At 40.1% G+C, this 24,445-nt stretch overlaps 4 protein-coding genes across 7 annotated transcripts in view; 3 read left to right on the forward strand and 1 right to left on the reverse strand.

Moving 5' to 3' along the window:
* The window catches only part of LOC311068542 (UDP-glucuronosyltransferase 2C1-like), a 32,793-nt gene extending 19,261 nt beyond the window's left edge, over positions 1–13,532 (forward strand). For 2 of the 3 annotated variants that reach the window (XM_084091047.1, XM_084091046.1), the window contains exon 2: positions 10,988–13,532. In XM_084091047.1, the coding sequence (XP_083947173.1) occupies positions 10,993–12,585 (1,593 nt within the window). In that variant the 5' untranslated portion in view covers positions 10,988–10,992 and the 3' untranslated portion in view covers positions 12,586–13,532. The remainder of the gene's footprint in view (positions 1–10,987) is intronic. The other variant, XM_084091045.1, reaches the window with a different exon arrangement.
* Positions 1–24,445, reverse strand: part of elfn1b (extracellular leucine-rich repeat and fibronectin type III domain containing 1b) — a 110,796-nt gene that overhangs the window by 51,679 nt on the left and 34,672 nt on the right. The window lies entirely within an intron of this gene.
* Positions 7,237–10,792, forward strand: LOC311068584 (UDP-glucuronosyltransferase 2C1-like). The gene has a single exon (XM_084091115.1). It carries the CDS (start codon positions 8,279–8,281, stop codon positions 9,344–9,346), a length of 1,068 nt encoding a protein of 355 aa, XP_083947241.1. The 5' UTR covers positions 7,237–8,278; the 3' UTR covers positions 9,347–10,792.
* Positions 13,591–19,517, forward strand: LOC311068492 (UDP-glucuronosyltransferase 2C1-like). Its single transcript, XM_084090970.1, has 2 exons — positions 13,591–13,938; positions 14,319–19,517. The coding sequence occupies exons 1-2, from the start codon at positions 13,932–13,934 to the stop codon at positions 15,917–15,919; spliced, it is 1,608 nt and encodes a 535-aa protein (XP_083947096.1). The 5' UTR covers positions 13,591–13,931; the 3' UTR covers positions 15,920–19,517.

Raw genomic sequence — 24,445 nt, forward strand, 5'->3', positions numbered from 1 at the left:
GGTACGTCTGTGGTGCCGTTGGTCCCACTTGCTCGGTCTCTGGGAGCCTGGTTAACGCTTCCCAGCCCGTCTCGCTGGCTCATCCGTACCATAGGACTCGGCTATGCGATTCAGTTTGCCCGGCGTCCCCCTGCTTTCAAGGGCATTCTGTTCACCCGTGTTCTGGCGGACAATGCCCCGTGCTCAGGGCAGAGATCGCAGTCCTACTGGCGAAGGACGCGATCGAGCCGGTCCCTCCAGACGATATGAAGACCGGCTTCTACAGCCCGTACTTCATTGTACCCAAGAAAGGTGGTGGGTTACGACCAATCTTGGACCTGCGTGTCCTGAACCGGTCCCTTCACAGGCTACCATTCAAGATGCTTACGCAGAAACACATTTTCAAATGCATCCGTCCCCAAGATTGGTTTGCAGCGATCGACCTGAAAAACAGGTACTTTCATGTCTCGATTCTCCCTCGACACAGACCGTTTCTTCGCTTTGCGTTCGAGGGGCGGGCATATCAGTGCAAGGTCTTACCCTTCGGGCTGGCCCTGTCGCCCCGCGTCTTCACGAAAGTCGCGGAGGCGGCCATTGCTCCCATGTGCGAGCGTGGGGTTTGCATCCTCAACTACCTCGACAACTGGCTTATTCTGGCCCAGTCGAGAAATCAGTTGTGCGAACACAGGGACATGGTGCTCAGTCACCTCAGCCACCTATGGCTTTGGGTCAACTGGGAAAAGAGCAAACTCACCCCCGGGCAGAGGATCTCTTTTCTCGGTATGGAGTTGGACTCGATCAACATGACAGCGTGCCTCACCGAGGCCCGTGTCCAGTCAGTGTTGAACTCAGACGCAGAACAGCGGCACCACTGAAACTTTTTCAGAGGCTCCTGGGGCATATGGCATCTGCAGCCGCGATTACGCCGCTCGGATTGCTTCATATGAGGCCGCTCCAACACTGGCTCCATGATCGAGTCCCGAGATGGGCGTGGTAGAGCGGCTTGTGCCGGGTCCAAGTGACTCCGCACTGTCGCCAAACTCTCAGCTTGTGGTCGGACCCTTCGTTCCTGCGGGCAGGTGTTCCCCTGGAACAAGTGTCCAGGCACTCTGTGGTCTCCACGGATGCCTCTGCCACCGGCTGGGGGGCCACGTACAACAGGCATGCAGCTTCAGGTCTGTGGACGGGGCCTCAACTGCATTGGCACATCAACTGCCTCGAGTTGTTAGCAGTACGTCTTGCACTGAGCCGCTTCAAAACACTGCTACTAGGCAAGCACGTACTGGTCCGTACGGACAGCACTGCGACCGTTGCGTACATCAACCGCCAGGGTGGTCTACGCTCCCGCTGCATGTCACAACTCGCCTGCCATCTCCTCCTCTAGAGTCAGAAGCATCTGAGGTCGCTTCGTGCCATTTACATTCCGGGCCTGCTCAACCGTGCAACCGACGAGCTCTCACGGCAGCAGGTGCTACTGGGAGAATGGCGACTCCATCCCCAGGTGGTCCAGCTGATTTTCAGGCGCTTCGGGACCGCACAGGTAGATCTGTTTGCCGCCCCGGACACGTCTCACTGCCAGTTGTTCTATTCCCTGACCGAGGGGACCCTCGGCATGGATGCTCTGGCACACAGCTGGCCCCGGGGCCTTCGCAAGTATGCGTTTCCCCCAGTGAGCCTTCTTGCACAGACCTTGTGCAAAGTCAGGGAGGACGAGGAGAAGGTCTTGTTAGTTGCGCCGTATTGGCTCAACCGGACCTGGTTCCCGGAACTAGTGCTCCTCGCGACAGCCCCTCCCTGGCCCATCCCTCTGAGAGAGGACCTGCTCTCTCAGAGACGGGGCACTCTATGGCACCCGCGTCCAGACCTCTGGAAACTCCATGTCTGGTCCCTGGACGGGAAGCGGAGATTCTAGGTGACCTACCCCCTGCGGTAGTTGATACCATCACTTCCGCTAGAGCCCCCTCTACGAGGCGTCTCTATGCGTTGAAGTGGAACCTGTTTGTTGACTGGTGCTCCTCTCACGAGGAGAACCCCCGATCTTGCTCGATCAGAGCCGTGCTTTCCTTCCTGCAAGAAGGGCTGGAGCGAAGGCTGTCCCCCTCCACCCTTAAAGTGTATGCTGCCACTATTGCCGCACATCACGATGCTGTTGATGGTAAGTCTTTGGGAAGGCACGACCTGATCGTCAGGTTCCTGAGGGGAGCGAGGAGACTGAATCCTCCTCGCCCACTCTCTATACCCTCTTGGGATTTGTCTCTGGTCCTTTCGGCACTTCAGAGACCAGCCTTTGAGCCTCTGCAATCAGCTGAGTTAAAAATCTTGTCCTGTAAGACAGTTCTCCTGGTTGCATTGGCCTCTATCAAGAGGGTAGGGGACCTGCATGCATTTTCGGTTGACGAATCGTGCCTAGAATTCGGCCCGGATAACTCTCACGTGATCCTGAGACCCCGGCCCAGATACGTGCCCAAGGTTCCTACCACTCCCTTCCAGGACCAGGTAGTGAACCTGCAAGCGCTGCCTTCAGAGGCAGAAAGACCCTGGCTTTTCTCTGTCCCGTTCGTGCTCTGCGTCTGTACGTGGACAGAACGCAAAGCCTCAGGACCTCAGATAAGCTCTTCGTCTGTTACGTAGGCCAGCAGAAGGGGAAGGCTGTCTCCAAGCAGAGGATGGCCCACTGGATAGTGGATGCCATCGCCTTGGCTTACGAAGCCCAAGGCGTGCCCTGCCCGCCCGGGTTGAAAGCCCACTCCACTAGGGGTGTCGCTTCTTCCTGGGCGCTGGCACACGGCGCCTCGCTGTCAGACATCTGTAGAGCTGCGGGCTGGGCGACACCTAACACGTTCACTAGGTTTTATAGCCTACGTGTTGAGCCGTTTTTGTTCCTGTGTGCTCGCTTCATCTAGCCGGTAACACCGAAGTTCCCGCTCTAGTGTCGGCTTGCTGCGCCACTCCCTTCCTAGGAATGGATACGTGCGCTTTTTTGCTCCAGTCGAGTTCCCCAATTGGCGAACCCTGTGAGTTCCTCCGCACCCCTTCGGCAGTCGGACGTTGCGGAGCGTCCGACGCCAGGCCTAGTGCTCGTATGCTTGTGTAACTTGTGCTAGGCTGGGTTCCATATGTGGTGATCCCTGCGGCGATCCCATATGTGTATTCTTCCACGACCAGCTCCCTGCGGTGAGCCCGTGTCTTCCCTCTGAGAGTCTGCTCTGCCGTCACTGTCGGTGTGTCTCCCCCTTCGGGTGGAGCCACCCCAGTGACATTCCATATGTCGCACTGCCCCTTCGGCCAGTCCATATGTGTATTCTCCACGTTACCTCCCTTCGGGCAGGATGTGGCTCCGCAGCGTTCTTTCCCCTGGAAAGGTACGCTTTCCCAGTGTTATCCAAGAGTTCCGCTGTGTGGGGTATAATGGAACAGCAGTTGAACTCCCTCTACGCAGGTCTTCCGCCCCAGCAGTTGGGGGTCTGAGAGTCTTGCGTAGGGCGCTGGATGTGGCAGCAACTGTGGCGTTTTCCATGGGATCCCAATTACGACGTCACGTCGACGTTACGTCGAACGTGAGCGACTGAAAGGGAACGTCTCGGTTACTGATGTAACCCTCGTTCCCTGAAGGAGGGAACGGGAGACGTAACGTCCCGTCGCCACCGTTGCTGACCATCGCTGCATGGCCGTCACAAATCTCGGCTCCTCAGTGAAAAACAATGTGTGCGTGCGCCCGCTTCCTGTTTATACCCGCGCGGCGGGGCGGGGGCGCGTGACGCGATTCACGCACGCCAACGTTCATTGGCTCGTTCTGTAGACACTCGAAGTTGATAGGGCTCCCTGAAGTGATCCCAATTACGTTGTCACGTCGACGTTACGTCTCCCGTTCCCTCCTTCAGGGAACGAGGGTTACATCAGTAACCGAGACGTTTTCACTGTTATGCTGATGATACTCAGCTCTATATTTCTTCACGCCCTGACGAAACTTACCAATTTACAAAATTAACGGAATTCATAGCTGATATAAAAAATTGGATGACTAGTAATTTCCTACTACTTAATTCTGAAAAAACAGAGATTCTAATTATTGGACAAAAAACGTCCTCACGTAATAATCTAGAATACTGTCTAACACTTGATGGCTGCTCTGTCAAGTCTTCGTCATCGGTTAGGAACCTGGGTGTACTCTTTGATACCAATCTTTCATTTGAAAGTCACGTGTCGAGTATCTGTAAAACCAAATTTTTCCATCTTAAAAATATATCTAAATTACGTCATATGCTCTCATTGACAAATGCGGAACAATTAGTCCATGCGTTCATGACCTCAAGGCTAGATTATTGTAATGCTCTACTGGGTGGTTGCCCTGCACGCTTAATAAAGAAATTACAGCTAGTTCAAAATGCAGCAGCTCGAGTTCTTACTAGAACCAGGAAGTATGACCATATTAGCCCGGTTCTGTCAACACTGCATTGGCTCCCTATTAAACATCGCATACATTTTTAAATATTGCTGATTACTTACAAAGCACTAAATGGTTTAGCTCTGCAGTACTTAAGCGAGCTCTTCACGCATTATAGTCCTTCACGTCTATTGTGATCTCAAAATTCCGTCCAGTTGATAATACCTAGAATATCAAAATCGACTGCTGGTGGTAGATCCTTCTCCTATTTAGCACCAAAACTTTGGAACAATCTTCCTAACATTGTCCGGGAAGCAGACACACTCTGTCAGTTCAAAGCTAGACTAAAGACACATCTCTTTGACCTAGCATACAGATAATACATTATAGACTTCTATAATTCAATGTTAGGCTGCATAGATCAGGTCAGCCGGGAACACTTCCCATAAATCCTGATGTACTCGTTACATCATAAGAAGAATGGCGTCTACGCTAATATTAGTCTCTCTGTTTAGCCCGAGGTTTACCGCAGTCCGCCGGATCCAGGCTGTATCCAGATCTGATGAAGGACCTGCACCTGGACGCGACGACAGCGCAGTCCTGAAATGTCAACTAGGCTCTTCCCTGTGAAGGCCTCCCTCCCCTCTCTTTACCTCTCTACAGAAAAAGCGTTGTCAGGATAATTCCGGTTCGCGTGGCTACATGGAAGCGATAAAAATTCTGTATTATTAATTTTAAGGCCAGACAAGTAGTATGTTGAGGATTGATTTGTAGGGAAGGACTACACGCCTGCGCACATATATTCAAACGCGCATACCTATAGACTGAACTCGTAATACACATGTGCACGCCATCAGTGTTCTCACTGGTTCGCGTTTTTGAGGTTTGCGCAGAAAGAACTTAAGAGTTTTCTGTTAAAACGGTGTCGTGTTAGCGGCCCCTAAGTTAATAACTAATGATCGCTGTGACGGAAGTGAATCAATCAAACTAACTTTAGCTGGACAATAATTTTATTCTAGAGCTGCTATAAAGCCAAAACACTTTACTTTAAATTTCCTATTATCAATGTAAAGCTGCTTTGGAACAATCTACATTGTTAAAAGCGCTATATAAATGAAGATGACTTGACTTGACTATCCCCATTTCTCTTAACTTCCCCATTTCTCTTAATTCTTCCAACAGAAATACCCTCTCATGTTCATAAGCAGTAGGCTACAATATATTAGTACATGCTCTACTGTTTCTGCTGATCCACATAAACCACAATTCACAGACTCATGTTTGCTCATATAGAGAGAATAATTGAGAGCTGTGTGCCCAAGTCGAAGTATCCAAATTACTCGTTGACCAGATGTGTCTTTGAACGCATTTTTTAAACTGTTCCTCGATTGGTCAGAATTAACGTGTGGGAATATTCCAACGGAACTCCCGGAAGTAAACAAAGAGAGGAGGATAAAACCCAGCAGACAACACGCCGCTTTTGTGAGTCATACTACTGTGGGCTGATTGTATCCCTGGTCATCATCATATACTACATAGTTTGTATACACCACTTTAGGCAAACTATACATTTCAAGAATGAAGCGCGAATGTGGCTGGAAAATGTGCTGCAAACGGCGAAAGCCTTGTTGACCTGTCTGAAATTTGCCACCATGGCTTGTGATAAAAATGCGTTCTAGACAGTGCTGGAAATTTAAAAATTCTTTCATCCAGGAATCTGTATTTAACCTCAGAACGATCTCAAAGTAAAGAGAGGTGCTAAAGTCTGATTTTGTGGTGGCTGTGCTTTAAAATTAAATTATTATAATTAATTTAAGTGATGAAGGATTTTGAAAGTCTGACAGTAATCAGTGTTGAATACTACTGTAAGGTTAACCCTGCCTCGTTTAAATGTTTGAAAATGATTACCAGTAATGTTACAGTAACAGTAAAAAAAACAAAAAACAGTTAGCCTACAGTAAAAAATAGCCTAATCAAATCTAATCAGTTACATTACTTCAATAAAGTAATTGAAATAGTTACACTACTTATTACATTTTAAATAGGGTAACTTGAAGTCTGTAACCTATTACATTTTCAAAGTAACCTTCCCAACACTGCTTACTGCATTTACAACACAAAAACATACAGCATGACCAGCTTTGTTCGCTTATCGAAAGAATGACTCTTATGAGCTGATTCTTTATAGTGAATCAAAACATAAAGCACTGTATCCCACTTTCTGAACAAATGACTGTTATATGGCAGGAATTCAGAAAAACACATACAGTTGATTCTTCAAACCCTAATGAGTCGATTCTTTTTAGTCAATCAATAACATTCCAAATGATTTTCGCACGAATGACTCCTTGGAGCCATTTCTTTGAATCACAGATACAGTTTGCAACTTAGACTACTGTGTTATTATGTTGTATTCAAGACGCATTAAGTTTAAATAGGTTACTGTATGATGTTTGAATGACAGTATTAGCTTAAAACTTATGAGATATGAATTTTGTCAGCAGTAGCTATTTTATATATATAAAAACATTATCGACTCAAATATTCCATATGAACGGAGGTACTTTTAACACGTATTCTGCACGCATAAATAATTAAAGGTTCTCTGTGGAAAAAAAACGCAGCATATATTTATTTAACTGAATCACAGCTTTTGTGATTTCACAATAGACCTATGCTATATTATGATTTTAAATGGTTTTAATATATCGTGCAGCTTTAGAAAACGGCGTAATAATACGGTTCATGGATTCTCGTCCGTGGAATGCGCCACTTCCACTATTTTGCCGGTCACTCGACACGGGTAAATTGTAATCGAGGAGTACTCAACTTTAATCGATGAATCGTGACAGCCCTAACTGGAATATACTACATGATTTAAAACCTGAACAGAATTTAAAACACTAGACATCATACACTTGGCAACTTTGTTAATGGTTACAAAAAATGGGCATCACACACTATACAACAGAGTATTATACACACAGACTGTAGCACAAATGAGTGCAGCACATTTTTTTAAAACGCCAGCAGTGTGAGGAGGTGATTTTTTTATTTTTTATCCAGCCATCCAATCAAAGTGAAGGAAGGGCGGGACAAATACCACACCGACCAACCGTCACATCCTCTTTGTACAACAGCAACAGACGACAACAAGAAGTACAACACCGGAAAAAAAAATTATTGAAAACTAGCCAGAGCAAGCACTTTATATTCTATTGACATTTTTATATTCTGAAACACTACTAGTGATACTAATACTAGCAACACTTTTGCGGATATTCCGTATACACATAGCGTCTCAACTGAAAAAAGGCAGCATGCCGAAGTGTTCTCAAGCACCTGCAACAAGGCATTTTCAGTGGAACGTTGGCATTTTCAGCTGGCTAAACACGCTTTGGTGGACACACAGCCTAACAAACTCACGCAGAAACATACAGCTTGTTGCTATAGACGCATAACAAATGAAAACAATGTGTGTTCTAAAATCTGCTCAAAATTTCAAACATGTTTGATATCTTCCTACTAAATGAAATCATAGTCTGAAAAAAAAAAAAAAAAACGTACATCTGTGCCCATACTACACGATTTATTTTGCAAAATCTGTCAACTCCAAAGGCCTAAAATCTGCAGACTGGCTCTGACTTTCGGTAACTAGCGTTGACGCGTCTAGACTGCAAATAGTGGCAAAAAACTGCAAAACTTGTGTAGTGGCTCCTTTGCTATGACTCCTTTCAGTCCTGCCGCACAGCTTTCTAGCATTTCATTTCACAATCTGTTAAAAAAATTCACATTTTCTGATGCAATGTTGAATGAACAATTTACATTTCACAAATATTACAACTTGATATATTCAAGTGGTTCCAAAAGTCTGTCAGAACATTATTGTTACTCTGTTGCTTTACAGCAGGTGCCATGAACAGACAGATTTTTCAGATATGTGGTCAAATCACATTAACCCTCCTGCTGACGACTGTCCCTGTTGTTCAGAGCGGGAAGGTTCTTGTCTTTCCTGTGGATGGCAGTCACTGGGTCAACATGAACATCTTGATTAAAGCACTTCATGCCAAAGGTCACAATGTTACAGTCATTCGGATGGCAGACAGCTGGTACATCAAAGAATTCTCTCCTCACTACACATCAATCAATCTGAATTCCCCTGGAGGATTTGATGAAGAATTCATTGATAGATTTGCATCCAGACTTATGGAGATTCTGAGGGAAGGTTCCACATGGGCTCGTCTGAAGGTGGAGATAGAGATGTGGGAAAATATTCCAAAGATGTTTAAAGAAGAATGTGAGATGATAAAAAGTATGATGGAAGACCAGCAACTGATGCAGTCCTTAAAAGAAGCCAGATTTGATTCTAACAGCTTTGCAGAACTTCCACAGAAGATCATCTGGAGGTACAAAGGAAAGAGACCATCTGCACTAGGGAACAACACCTTAATGATGGACTGGATGCCTCAGAATGATCTTCTGGGTCATCCTAAGACCAGAGCCTTTGTGGCACATGGAGGAACCAATGGAATTCAAGAAGCCATCTACCACGGGGTACCAATCATTGGATTTGGGCTGATTTTTGACCAGCCTGATAATCTTTCTAAAATGAGAGTAAAGGGTGTAGCCAAGAATGTAGACTTTGCCACAGTGGATAAGGACTCCTTCCTTAAAACTGTCAAAGAGGTCCTTTATGAGCCCTCTTATCGGGAGAACATGCAGAGGCTCTCAAGGCTTCATAAGGACGTCCCAGTGAAGCCTCTGGACAACGCCATCTTCTGGATTGAGTTTGTTATGAGGCACAAAGGTGCCGCTCACTTGCGCACAGACTCTTACAAAATGCCCTGGTACTCTTATCACTCTGTTGATGTCATTCTGTTCCTGCTTTCTGCTGTGTCACTCATAATCCTGACTATATATTCGGTTATCAAGTATTTCTGCTGCAGAATATGCATGAGAAAAACAAAAAGCAAAAGTGAATGATTTTTAATTAAATTGACACAATGTGTTTTTACTTAAAGACCTGAGTCTCAGTAGCTGTATTGTTTCTGTTAGACTATATTCAAACCTGTTTTCAGTCAATATTCAGTTTGATCTCTTAATTAAAATTACATTTTATATGGTGATTTCATACATTTTTATTAATTCTAATAATATTTGTATGCATTACGCTATAATCTTTACTCACTATAGGTACAAATATGTAATTTATTGTATGCAGTGTATCACAGCATTCAGTGGTCAGATATTTCCTAATATTCACCATCTTGCATCTCAGTTATCGACTGTATCGATCAAAGCTGAATTTTCAGCATCATTTCTCCAGTTTTCAGTGTCACATGATCCTTCAGAAATCATTCTATGCTGATTTGCTGCTCAATAAATATTTTTATTATTATTTATTATTATCAATGTTGAAAACAGTTGTGCTGCTTAATATGCTTTTGTGGAAACCATGATATATTTGTTAGGGTTATTTAATGAATAGAAAGTTTAAAAGAACAATTTATTTGAAATAGAAATCTTTGTAACATCATAAATGTTTTTACTGTCACTTTTGATCAATTTAATGCATCCTTTCTTAAAAAAAAAAAAAAAAAAGTACTGACCCCAGATGCTTGAACAATTTATAGATTCCAATTATAGTGCAGTGTATTAATTAATAATATATTGTTCATTAAATTGGGTGGCCAGATCACAGAGCACAGTGCCTGTTGTCCCTTTCACAATATGTTTTGAGAGCAGAGTAAAAAGAAAAGGCCAAGTACCCATAATCCAGCACTTGATAGAACAAAAAGAGCTCTTGTCACAAGAGTTCTTATTATATCAATGTCACTTTAAAAATTCAGAGCATTATTGTAAATTAGAAAGCATAAAAACAGAGCATGACAGGAAATTTACAACCCAGTCCATCAAAGTAACGGATAAGAACGATTTGCAGTGCAACCACTGGCTTAGCCAGATCTATGGTGCGTTTAGCAGTCTTATAAACAGACACGATTGCAGCAAAAATGTCTCCCGAAGTTGTTATTAAAGTATTGTGGGATTTTTTTTTTTTTTTTATCTGGACTTAACATTGTGCTAAATTGTTAAAATTCTAATATCTAAATAGTTAGGGATTTTATGGCTTTCACTTTTTGTTGCAACTTGACAAAATCTTTGTTTAAATAGATCACATGGCTGTGACTTTAGTTTTTCTTCTATTATTGTCATTGTGATAAGTTTACTGAATGCAATATCCACTTCTTTGTTCTTACTGAATTAGAAAAAAAGAAACATGACTTCTACAACTGTACAAGCACCACAGTTAACTAACTAAGCAAGTTCAATTGAAGTGGACACTTTGCAACCTATAGTATGTCATCGCTTACAGTTAAAATATATACAGAAGAATGCATTTTTATATAAGCAACAAAAATAAATATTAACACCCTCAAATACAAAATAATGTAATTTTAAAAAAGTATTATTATTGTGAAAATCGTGTAAAACATCTGGCCAAAAAAATAGGTGATTAATTAACTTCTTTTTTCTTTTTTGTGGTACAGCTAAATTCTAGCTGTCCTTAAATTATGCACATATGCAACTAATTTTAAAATGTGCTTGTTCTCTTTTTTGCGACAGGAACTATGAATGGACAGGTTTTTCAGGTGCTTGGGCCAATCATGTTAACCCTCCTGCTGACGACTGTCCCAGTTCAGAGTGGGAAGGTTCTTGTCTTTCCTGTGGATGGCAGTCACTGGGTCAACATGAACATCTTAATTGAAGCACTTCATGCCAATGGTCACAATGTTACAGTCATTCGGATGGCAGACAGCTGGTACATCAAAGAATTCTCTCCTCACTACACATCAATCACTCTCAAGTCTGAAGGAGGATTTAGTGAAGAATTCCTGGATATGTTTGTATCCAGACTTATGGAGATTCATAGGAAGGGTTCCACATGGGCTCGTCTGAAGCTGGAGATAGAGATGTGGGAAAGTTCTTTGCAGATGATTAAAACAGAAAGTGAGATGATAGTCAACATGTTTGAAGACCAGCAGCTGATGCAGTCTTTAAAAGAAGCCAAATATGATTTGATTCTTACAGATCCAGCCATGTTTGGAGGGGTCATATTGGGTCATTATCTCAAACTGCCCATTGTCTACAATGTCCGTTGGACATTGTATGATGAAGGTCATTTTGCAATAGCTCCTTCTCCACTTTCTTATGTTCCTTTTCCAATGGTGGAGTTATCAGACCGAATGAGCTTTTTTCAAAGAGTGAGGAATGTAGTGATGTACATCATAACTGAAGCACAAGGCGCTTTCCTGTTTGCGCCACATTATAATGCACTTTGTGAACGCTTCATTGGCCCAGGAACATCCTACTTTCCTTTACTTCAGGGCGCCGATCTGTGGCTCCATAGAGTTGATTTTATCTTTGAATTCCCGCGTCCCACTATGCCAAACATCGTCTACATGGGAGGTTTTCAGTGCAAGCCATCAAAGCCTCTTCCACAAGATCTGGAGGACTTTGTGCAGAGCTCTGGGGAGCATGGTGTCATCATCATGTCTCTGGGCACTCTCATTGGTCAGCTTCCTGATGATGTGGCAGAGGCAGTTGCTGAAGCTTTTGCAGAACTTCCACAGAAGATCATCTGGAGGTACAAAGGAAAGAGACCATCTGCACTAGGGAACAACACCTTAATGATGGACTGGATGCCTCAGAATGATCTTCTGGGTCATCCTAAGACCAGAGCCTTTGTGGCACATGGAGGAACCAATGGAATTCAAGAAGCCATCTACCACGGGGTACCAATCATTGGATTTGGGCTGATTTTTGACCAGCCTGATAATCTTTCTAAAATGAGAGTAAAGGGTGTAGCCAAGAATGTAGACTTTGCCACAGTGGATAAGGACTCCTTCCTTAAAACTGTCAAAGAGGTCCTTTATGAGCCCTCTTATCGGGAGAACATGCAGAGGCTCTCAAGGCTTCACAAGGACGTCCCAGTGAAGCCTCTGGACAAGGCCATCTTCTGGATTGAGTTTGTTATGAGGCACAAAGGTGCCACTCACTTGCGCACAGACTCTTACAAAATGCCCTGGTACTCTTATCACTCTGTTGATGTCATTCTGTTCCTGCTTTCTGCTGTGTCACTCATAATCCTGACTATATATGCGGTTATCAAGTATTTCTGCTGCAGAATATGCATGAGAAAAACAAAAAGCAAAAGCAAATGACTGTTGTTTCTTTAACTATTATTGTTATTATTATTTAATTTTTGTAAATTAAATTAATTCATCAATATATGTTTTTAATTTGGTGGGTTACACGCTACAAATCCTGTAACAAATCTGTACTTTGGAGGGTATGCGAAACCCTTTCTTTATACAATAATATATCTTTTCTATCTATGTAAATTGGTACAGTTTGAATGCTTACATTTCTCTTAGAATGAAGGCTTCATCAATATACATATAATTTATGTATATACAGATCATTTTAAAAGCAATTAAAGGTTTTGGTTGTCTTGTCAGACAGTATAATATGTATTCTTATAAATATCTCAATCCAAAAAACACACACGCACACACGTACGTTGTGATATATTAGGAATTGCAGTTAAATTTAGTAATAATAATAATCAATAGTCTTTTATTTTTGGTTGATTTGACTAAGCACATTTCTTTACAAGAGGGTCCCGATATTGATTATACATATTTAGGTAGATCCTAGCATGAACAAATTTTATGAACCTCTGCTCTTAGCAAATGGAAGTTCAAGGTTCCTTTATTGCAAAAGCACTATATGCATGAAGCCAATAAAACCCAATGTCATCCTTGTTAATAATGGAAAACCATATGTTTTATTTTAATATTGTATTGAATATACAGTATTCATATTGGTTGTTGTACTCATGGAAGTAATATTTAAAGAGGTATACTAACTAGTCCAAAAAAGCAAAAGCTAGATAATCACAACACTCTTATTAATTAAAAGCCTTTATTGTCTCACAGCTATACAAAAAGTTACGATATCTCTCCGACACGTTTCAACATAAGCCTTCCTCAGGGAGAGTCACATGACAGCTGATAGCTGATGATGTGATTTACTAAATAAATAATATTACTATCACCTGTGGACAGCTTGTGTGTTACTCCCTACCGTTGGTCATTGTTTAAGGTATACTAACTAGTTGAAAACTATACCTTTTTCGGTTTCAGACTTTGTTGGATTAATGCATTTGTAGATTGTTGAAAAGAAAGGGAAGTTTTTATTTTTAATATTTTTTTTGTTAATGGGTTAGTCCAATGGAAATGTTGTCATAATTTACTCAACTTAATGTTGTGCCTAAACCCAAACTGTAAAGGGAGTTAGTTTGTACTAGAAACATAAATTTGAATAGTAACTCATTAACTAGATATTTGAAGGTAAATGCCCCTTGCCCTTTAAATATTGTTAAACGAACCTTCACTTACATATATAAATAGATGTTGACATGCATAGCAAGGACAAATGCTGTGATAGTTGGATGACTTGCACTCCATTCAACAACAGTTAACAGATAGATCTTCCATTCTACACAATGATGGGTGAGATTTTTATTTTTTATTTTCATTTAAAAAGATGCAGTCTATCTTATTGTGAATGATTCATGTTTATATTGCTATGTAATATTTGAAGGTTTCCCTAAGCAAATAAATATGGGTCCTGTATATATTAGGCCTGTCTATAATGTTTTTTTTGTTTGTTCATGTTTTTAGTTTTTAGTTAATGCAATTAATTTAATATTTTATATGCTGAAGTTTGCCTCTAATTATTTCCTCTGTGCATTCAACATACAGTTCCTTTTTCTAAGCAAGAATACAAGAATCATATATTATGCAGTATTTGAACTATAATTTGAACTATACAGTACAAACTGGACCATTTTATTCAGAATTGTATCTTTTCTTTGCTTTCTTTGCAACAGGAACTATGAATGGACATGTTTTTCAGGTGATTGGGCCAATCATGTTAACCCTCCTGCTGACGACTGTCCCAGTTGTTCAGAGCGGGAAGGTTCTTGTCTTTCCTGTGGATGGCAGTCACTGGGTCAACATGAACATCTTGATTGAAGCACTTCATGCCAAAGGTCACAATGCTACAGTCATTCGGATGTCAAACAGCTGGTATATCAAAGAATTCTCTCCTCACTACACATCAATCAATCTCAAGTCTGAAGGAGGATTTAGTGAAGAATTCTTCAAAGTGTTTGCATCTAAACTACTGGGAATTCTCAGGGAGGGTTCGATCTGGGCTCGTCTGAAGGTGGAGATAGAAATGTGGCAAAGTTTTTTAGAGATACTTGAAATAGAAAACAAGATGATAGTCAACATGTTTGAAGACCAGCAGCTGATGGAGTCCTTAAAAGATGCCAAATATGATTTGATTCTAACAGATCCGTCCATGGTCCCAGGTATACTATTGGGTCATTATCTCAAACTGCCCATTGTCTACAATGTCCGCTGGACAGTTTATAGTGAGGCTCATTTTGCAATAGCTCCTTCTCCACTTTCTTATGTTCCAGCTCCAATGCTGGAGTTATCAGACCGCATGAGTTTTTTGGAAAGAGTGAAGAATGTAGTGATGTACATCATAGCAGAAATGCAGATAGCTATCATGATAACTCCAACTTATAATGCACTTTGTGAACGCTTCATTGGCCCAGGAACATCCTACTTTCCTTTACTTCAGGGCGCCGATCTGTGGCTCCATAGAGTTGATTTTATCTTTGAATTCCCGCGTCCCACTATGCCAAACATCGTCTACATGGGAGGTTTTCAGTGCAAGCCATCAAAGCCTCTTCCACAAGATCTGGAGGACTTTGTGCAGAGCTCTGGGGAACATGGTGTCATCATCATGTCTCTGGGCACTCTCATTGGTCAGCTTCCTGATGATGTGGCAGAGGCAGTTGCTGAAGCTTTTGCAGAACTTCCACAGAAGATCATCTGGAGGTACAAAGGAAAGAGACCATCTGCACTAGGGAACAACACCTTAATGATGGACTGGATGCCTCAGAATGATCTTCTGGGTCATCCTAAGACCAGAGTCTTTGTGGCACATGGAGGAACCAATGGAATTCAAGAAGCCATCTACCACGGGGTACCAATCATTGGATTTGGGCTGATTTTTGACCAGCCTGATAATCTTTCTAAAATGAGAGTAAAGGATGTAGCCAAGAATGTAGACTTTGCCACAGTGGATAAGGACTCCTTCCTTAAAACTGTCAAAGAGGTCCTTTATGAGCCCTCTTATCGGGAGAACATGCAGAGGCTCTCAAGGCTTCACAAGGACGTCCCAGTGAAGCCTCTGGACAACGCCATCTTCTGGATTGAGTTTGTTATGAGGCACAAAGGTGCCGCTCACTTGCGCACAGACTCTTACAAAATGCCCTGGTACTCTTATCACTCTGTTGATGTCATTCTGTTCCTGCTTTCTGCTGTGTCACTCATAATCCTGACTATATATGCGGTTATCAAGTATTTCTGCTGCAGAATATGCATGAGAAAAACAAAAAGCAAAAGTGAATGAATTTTTAATTAAATTGACACAATGTGTTTTTACTTAAAGACCTGAGTCTCAGTAGCTGTATTGTTTCGGTTAGAATATATACAAACCTGTTTTCAGTAAATAATCAGGTCGATCTCTTAATTAAAATTACATTTTATATGGTGATTTTATACATTTTTATTAAAATTTACAATATATAAATTATTAGATTATGAGAGAAACAAGCGACAATAATGAGGATGAAAATGTACTATTGCACATCTATCTATCTCAGCTAATTTCCAAACATGCACCTAATAACAAGAATGCTTGGGGAAATATATTTGGGAAATAATGCATATTTTACCTGCTCAGTTAACCGTAGAATGTGCATTTTTACAGTATGTTATACCTTTTCTTTCCAAAAAGGCATTATTTGGTCAATGGAAAACAATCAGCACATTTTGTTACTATGTTATTACTTTATTACTACTAATATAATAAAAAAGTCTTATTCTGAATGACACAAGCAGTAGTGACAGTTCTACTGGGGCAACCTGTGATTGTGATCATGTATTGCTCAAGAGCACAGTGGTGGTAGATGTCTCCAGTTTATGATTCACATCTTTGACCTTTGTGTTAGCAGCCAAGATTAGGATATAATTTTAGATCCCCTAAAGCAGGCTTTTCTAGTTCAAATATATCACTTCACTTGTTTGTGTTTTGTCAGTATAAAAGTGGTGGGATTTTTCATTACAGTTTTTCTCATTTGCGTTGGCTCAGTTCTCATTGGCCAATTTACTGACTGAATTGAATTACAGTTTTTTACAATTGCTAGGACACATTTCTCAATACTAAGGGTACTTTTTCCAAACTCTTCACACAGTTCTTCTTACCAACTCAACTTGGCACAGTAGTTAATTTCACATTCAAAATGCACTAAAGCTACCAAAGCACTTCATATATGTCCCAAATCCAGTCATTCTTCCATAACAAAGTAAAGGTTGTCATACAACAAACACACTTTGTCACTCATAACTAAACTGTTATGATAACTAAAAATGTTTCAACAATGTTTTCTTTTGTAACATTTCTTTACAAAACAAGAATGACACTCTCTATCGTTCATAATTCACTGCAGTTTATGTTACATGATTTACATTACAGTACACATTTATTCCTAAGCTGTTCCCTTTTGTATAGATGGTAATGAAATTGAAGGACTTACATCTGTGTAGGTGTTAATCTCCATCTATTTGTTTTGATAGTATTTAAATTTTAGATTCAGAATATATTTCAATATGGTTTTACTATAGAAACTGCTTTCTTATTCAGGGTTGTATTATGTTAAGTTTTTTTAATTTATTATAGAGTTTTGGTTGTTTTTGTGTCTAAGTGAGAAAATAATTAATGTAATTTGAAAGATGTCATCACTGAATGCATTTTGTGCCAAAGCAATAGAAGATGATCCACAGTTTAGCCCACATGTGAAGTTGTGCTCACTGTCTGAAGAGTTTTGAGAAAATGGTTCTTGCGGTTGTAAAAAACTATAGATGTTTTGGGTAGAGTTGTGTTGTGATGTCCCATAAAACTACCCTGGATTAGTTCTCGCGAGAGCACAAGTTGAATTTGCTCAGAGAGTTACTCTGGTGTCGAATAATGACGCTCATTAAATATGCCCCTCGATCTGAGCTGCACCAATCACATCGGGTTATCTGATATAGGCGGGCCAGAGGCGAGCTAAACAGATGACGACAGCGCTGTGACGTCGAAGTCATTAGTAAACATTGCAAGGTGGCTATGGATGAATACCAGTTGTCTGAAACGGCTTTGGCCGCTACAATGAACGAGTTAGACTTGACTTTTTATCTAAAACAGGAACAGAAGACGCCGCTCGAATCGTTCCTTTGCAAGAAGGACGTTTTTGCTGTTTCGCCGACCGGATACGGTAAGAGTATAATCAGAGAATGTCTAATAAGGTTAGCTCCGCTGGTAGCTGGGGTTTATTGTTGTGATTGGTCGTAGTGTTATTCAATTGCGTGCAGCGAGATTTTCAAATGCACGCTTGGTGCCGCCCCTCGAGCTGGGCAATTCTCATTAGTCGACGCCAGACCATTAATCTTTTAGATTTAGGTCTGGATTTCCAGGCTACCATAAAACAGTTACATTTAGAGAATATTAAGACTGTTTAAAAAAAATTAAGAAAAAAGATTGAGAAAAACTGTAATGCTTTCCGCTGGTTTTTTATGCCATTAGGTGGCAACAATTGACTATCTTTAACAGTGAATCATTCATTCAACCAATTTGTTCAAATCACTAATTTATTTAGGAATGAATCAAAATACTGTTTTAATGAGTGAGTCGTTGAATCATTCATTCAACCGATTCATTCAAAATGCTGATTTGTTCACACCACTACATGTGTTGCAGAGTTGGAGCAAAAACAGACTGGCAACATCATATCTAAAATGGAAGTAACTCAATATTAACTTACAACCTGTTTATAAAAGCTAAATCACATTTGCAATCATTGTGTTTTTGTGAATATCAGAACATAAGGGCAGTTGGGCACGAGGCACATACAGTATTTTTACAAGTTGCTTGTGTGATATTGCTTGCTTATTGCTTTAGTGATATTTCCTACTTCCCACTTCTGAAGTTGGAATTGTGAGTTTGCTGTGTTTAAGTGCTTTATTGTCAGAAAGAATAATGTATAGAAGAAATTTTATTAATATCCAACAGATTTTTGAATAATCTGTAGTGTTTCATTAGTTGGCAACCATATAAGCATACAATATGCTGACTAGATAGTCAACTTGCTTATTTGAATTTCAGTCAAATAAATGCTATTTTTGCTCTGTAAAATTCATGCAACATGCATCAAATGGTTATTCATAGACGTAAATGTACATGACTGAAACAGCAAGAGAAAGCAATATATGTAGATGTTGTGGGGAAAACAAATAAAACAACAATCACTAAAATAATGGTTCTCTCCTCCACCAAAGTAATAGAACACAAAAGCATACCATATTCATGGAGTGAGCCAGACTTAAATGCAGGGTTACTGGTAGTTTTACAGACTGGCTTACTCATCACACTAACCACTGGGCTGCATCTACATGAATTTCTGCTGTCAGATATCTGTACACTATACACATACACAATCTGGAACACGCATAATCTGTATGCGTGTTTGAAATTTTCCTGACTTCACGCTTTACAAAACACACAGCAGAACTTTCTGCTGCTTTAGTACTTTAATATGCAGCCGAGCTGCTAAAAATACAAGCGTAATTGAAAGCTTTTATCCGCGCAGATATACAAAGCATTTCTTCTTTCTTTTTTGACATCATTATAGGTTTTAAAGAATATTCATCTAATGCAGTGGGTTAAAGCATATTTTCTGTGTGTGTCGTTGTTTTCTATTTATTTTAAGGATTGTTTGGCATCATCCCCATTATCCTTCAACTAGACAACATGCAGGCTATTTCTGGCATACATCAGAGAGGAAACAACAATGTCTGAACATCAATATCAGCAGGTGCAGTATGTATGTTTAGACATCATGATGGTGATGTTCACACATTTTTATTACGCTCCCTATGGCTATAGAATGTGAACACTAACAAAAAAATAAAAAGACCTATACATTTCATACATATGAATCTTATTGTACAGTAGTTCATGTCCAAAATGTGTGTAAGTAACTGAATTGTTTACCATATTTGCCAATTGTTTGCACTGCAAGTTATTTTAAAGCACATCTTATTATTTGCATTATTTAGCATTCTAATTTCATGTTAATATGACCAAAATACTTAAGTACTCTAGAGCACAATGAAGCAAGATAACAGAAACCTTTTCATCATTTATCCAGGTTACCATGACAGCCCTAGGGTAGCAGCTCCTGTGTGTGTGTGTGTATCTCAATGTCCTTCAAAGGGTGCTCTGTCCACTTAAATAGGACAAACTTCCTTTTTTCTCTCTCCCTCTCTTTTTCCTTGAGGGGCAGTACTTTCACCCCATTAGTCATTCTAAAGAATGAGGATGTGAGATGTGTGAAAACTGGGCTAAAAAATCCGGACACATTCAAGTTTCTCCATTGCTCATATGTGCTTCTATTTTCTGAAACAAAACTGCCGCACGGTGTGAAATGCTGCCCCCCAAAGGACAGCGTGCATTTGTTTATGTTCAGTCCCAGAGCTTGTGTGTGTAATGTATTACTCTGTCAGAATATGGATAGACAGCATAAGCACATTTTTGATTAATGTTTAAGTACACTGAAGCAAGTAATTTTAGCTATTCCCCACCCCCCTCGGATTTAAACCATGACACACACTCATGCAGAACGCTGGAAACGTCCTTCAGTCGTTCGTCACACTTTTCGGACAAACTGAAACTGATTCAGTGAGGGACCATTGACCACAGTAAACATACAAAATGAAATGTAATATCAAGCTTGACTTGACTTTAAAAAAAAAAACGTTTTGAAAAAAAGAGTGTGTTTCTGGGGAAAAAAATGCTTTACTGTGATTAGAAACTGTAAATCTAGTCAAATTTATTTAAATGAATGAATTACATTTAATCACATATATCAATATTTGCTGGCATGTTGATAGTACATCATTGGGTGGTGAAAAAACGCATGAATAAACATCACAAAAAGTGACTTTAGAGATAATTCCAGCATTTACAGAGGTTTGATTTTTATTGCTTTCCGATTTGAAAAAGTCTGTATTTCTCCTGCCACACACTAGAAAAATTCCGTGACCTATTTTGACACACCAGGGTTGTGTGGTACTTTAATTCCTGTCTAAATCGACATTTTGATTTTAAAGGGTTCATGTCATAGATTTTTTTATTTTTTTATTATGTTCCCTGAGGTTCACTTACAATGTTGGTAAAGTTTTTTGTGCACACACAAACACACACACGCACACACACAAAGATTATCAGGAGCGTTTCCTCTGGAGGCAAGGGAGGCAGTGCCTTAAAAAAATTGGATGATAAAATCATCCATATTACAAAAACATAAATATTACAAGTTGTGACATTAAAAGGTGTATAAATCACTTTGGTTTTTCTAATGTAACAGTGTCCAACAGCGACACCGGCAGGTAAAGTTACAGCGGGAGTCCGCGTCTCTCTTGCCTCCCCTGAGCCCAATGAGCCTCAAAATCAAACTTGAAATGGCCTGAACATGAGCAATCAGTGAGCAATCAGCTTGGTAAAAATTAAAGGTACATCTTCATGTCTGTTACTACGGAGCTTGATGACTGATGTTTCGAAAATAAGTTGACAAATAAAAAGAACAGCTGAACATAAGTTCACAAATAAAACAAAATTCTTACTGCCTTTTTTACTTGGTTTTAATAAATAGAACATGAATTACATTGTAAAAAAATACAAAATAGAATTGCATTTGGTTTATTTTTTTATGGAAAGTAATGTTTATTTAACCAGGAAAATGTGACAGCATTAAAGGGATGGTTCGGAGTAAAATCAACCTAGGGTCCTTTGCACCATGACCCCGGACCAAACACCCCCCCAGAAGCCTTTTTTCCCTTGGTCGAACATTATTAAAGTTAGAGCTTATTTAGAGATATCAGCCGGATGGCTTAAGCACGTAAAAGTCCTGGCAGAAAACAATGCATAAGGATGTAGTGTAACAACAAATTATTATTTTTTCTGAAGTGTTGACAACTTAGTGTTAACTAATAATTCGCTTTCTGCCAGGACTTTTACGTGCTTTTCCCATATCACTGAAGTGACTTCGACGTCCGGGTTAGTAGTAGCATGAGCCATCAGGCAAGTGTTATTTAAACTAGATGTACCGCATGGCGGTACAAAATATGACCGCCGCTCAGGCCTGCACTGGCTTTCCACAAAAATAAATGACGTGGAGTAATTTGCCTGTATTGCGTGTTTATGTATATACCTAAAAAAAGTAGTAGTATGTGCATGTCTGTCTGTGTGTGTGTGTGTATGTGTGTGTGTTTGTGCATGTGTGTGTCTGTGTGTGTATACATGTGTGTGTCTGTGTGTGTGTACATGTGTGTGCGCGTGTGTCTTCTGCCCTCGGTTGAGTGTATGGCTACTCAGCCTATGCAGCGAGCTAAACAGTAAGAGAAGGTGGTTCCAGGAATAACAGGACACAGTTTTCTTCTTAGCAGGGTTCTTGCAGGTTTCAGTTAGTCAAATTTAAGACCTTTTTAAGACATTTTAAGACCATAAAGATTGAAATTTAAGACCTACACGACGCATTACCAAATAAATGTTCAAATCAAAGAATTCATTTTATTTCAGTGAATTCAGTAATTGAAAAAGCATTCATTTAATTTACAAATAAATCACATTAGCAACCTTCCTCCACACCCAACAACGCGTGTCAGAACAGAATCAGATATATATTTTTTTTATAGAAAATTGTACTTTGCATATTACCGGTATACTGTAAAAAAACCCCACATAATTAGTTGATTTTAGTTGATCATAGTTGATAATAACTAGAGATGAAATGGCATGAACATTTAATTTCATGATTATAGTGACAAAAATGATCATGGTTATCACAGAATCCTGTTCAAAAAGTATTAATACTACACAATGAAGTTTTATGTCGAAAACCAGCAAATAACAAATAAATTTAGCATCAATATGCACTTTTTGTTTACATAAACATTAAAATAATACCATTAAAAATTAACATTTTTAAAGTGTTGTGCATGTTATACTAACATATACTATATATGTACAAGTTAAAATAAAGGTTTGACAAAAAAGGTTTTATAAAAAGATAAACCTAAATATTTCAGACTTTAAATAATTTTTCATAAAAAGAATGAGTCCAAAAAGATAAATTACTGACATTTACAATGCACTTTAGCTTATCTTTTATTATTAATAGTAAAATTCGGTCCTATTTTCCCGTCTGGCGTCTGGCGTTGCTATGCAACCATGCCCTGCGTCTCCACAATGACAAAGAAGTTTTAGTGGCTAATGGATTTCCACCACCGAAAAACGCTTGCTGTAGCTCTGCCACAAGATTTATTTACGGAGAAGAGAAAAACACCCGTAGTGTTTGGGTGCACCCCCATCCTTGATGTTGACTGAGACAGCGCCTGGAAAAAACGAGCGCGTCGCTTCTATTATGAGCACGCTTACCGCGCGCCTACATTTGAACGAACTTGAGCGCGCAAAAGACGCGATATGTGAACGGCCTCTTGGCGAGCGACCTCCAATCAGGCCGCGAGCGACGTGTTGGAGACCCCAGCACTAGAGCTCCGCTTTGTAGGCTACGACTCGATACTTTTTGCTACTTTATAATAATTTTCTGCGGCCAGCGTTTCTGGAAATAAACGAGGGTAAACACTTTTTAAGACCTGACTAAATTAAATTTAAGACCGCGGATGAAAATATGGCCGTTTTGAAGACTTTTTAAGGCCTTAAATTTAAAGTTCAGAATTTTAGACTTTTTAAGACCCCGCGGGAACCCTGTCTTAGTGTCTTTACTGAAGACCTCTCTTTTGATTGTAAAACTGTGAACATACAAGCAAATTTCAATAAAATACATTATTTAACAAACCAAGACTCATTGCTGTGAATTTAAATACTTGAAGTGATCAGAGTTCAAGATATAAGAATCACAACATTACTGCTCAAGTCCCAATTCGCATACTATCCGTCCTAAATAGTATGCAAAACTAGAATTAGTACGTCCCAAATCGTAGTATGTTGAAATGAGTGTTCCAAAGATACCCGGATGGTCTACTATTTCCGGTTAGAATTCGAAGTGCAGATCAATGCACACTCTAACGGCTAATATTGCCCACAACGCATCGCGTGCGGGAGGGAGGAGCTTTGCGGTGATGGTGGTGACCTGGCAGTCAGATGCAGCAGCGGAGATGCGTCCTCAGTTTTTAAGTGTAAGAATTCAGTTTAACCCTAATAAAAGTTATATTTTATTGTCTCGTAATATTAATGGGTTTATGTTGTGCCAAAAAAGTACCGTTTATCTTGTAGGGTCCGATGAAGATACTGAGCGCCTCATTGCAGGCTACAAAACAATAAATAAAAAGGCTCTAATCCAGTGTCATTCAAGTGTCTTTTTTATGTATTTATTTTGATGTTTCTGTCTGACTTATTTGTAGTAATACTGTGGCTGTACAAATGTTAACTTTATCAGTCCAACCAAAGAAACATGGTTAATACACTTTTACTATAGTAAAAGCATGGTTCATTTTCATCGGGGTATTTTTAAGTATTATACATAAGTATAAGATTAAGTATAAAATACGTTAAACAATAGTTACACTTTAAACTTTAAATATTTTAGCTCAGAAAATAAGTAGCTTTCGTTACACAGTACACACATTTGCACATGAACGTCAGAACCAGCCGCCTCATGACCTGCGTCTGGTTGATCTACGATGACGCCCTGCTTCACTCCTCAAATTGTAAATGTATTGTGGAAAAAAAGATGGGAATAGTAAATAAAATGATATTGGACAAGAATGAATGAAATGTAAAATGTTTTGTTAACAGTCGAGGTGTGTGTGCGTAACC

This window comes from Abramis brama, assembly GCF_963993115.1.
Source record: "Abramis brama genome assembly, chromosome: 2".
Classification (NCBI taxonomy): domain Eukaryota; kingdom Metazoa; phylum Chordata; class Actinopteri; order Cypriniformes; family Leuciscidae; genus Abramis; species Abramis brama.

Excerpts from the sequence above, each read along its gene's own strand:
- LOC311068584 (XM_084091115.1), top strand. The coding sequence starts at position 8,279 with ATGAACAGACAGATTTTTCAGATATGTGGTCAAATCACATTAACCCTC.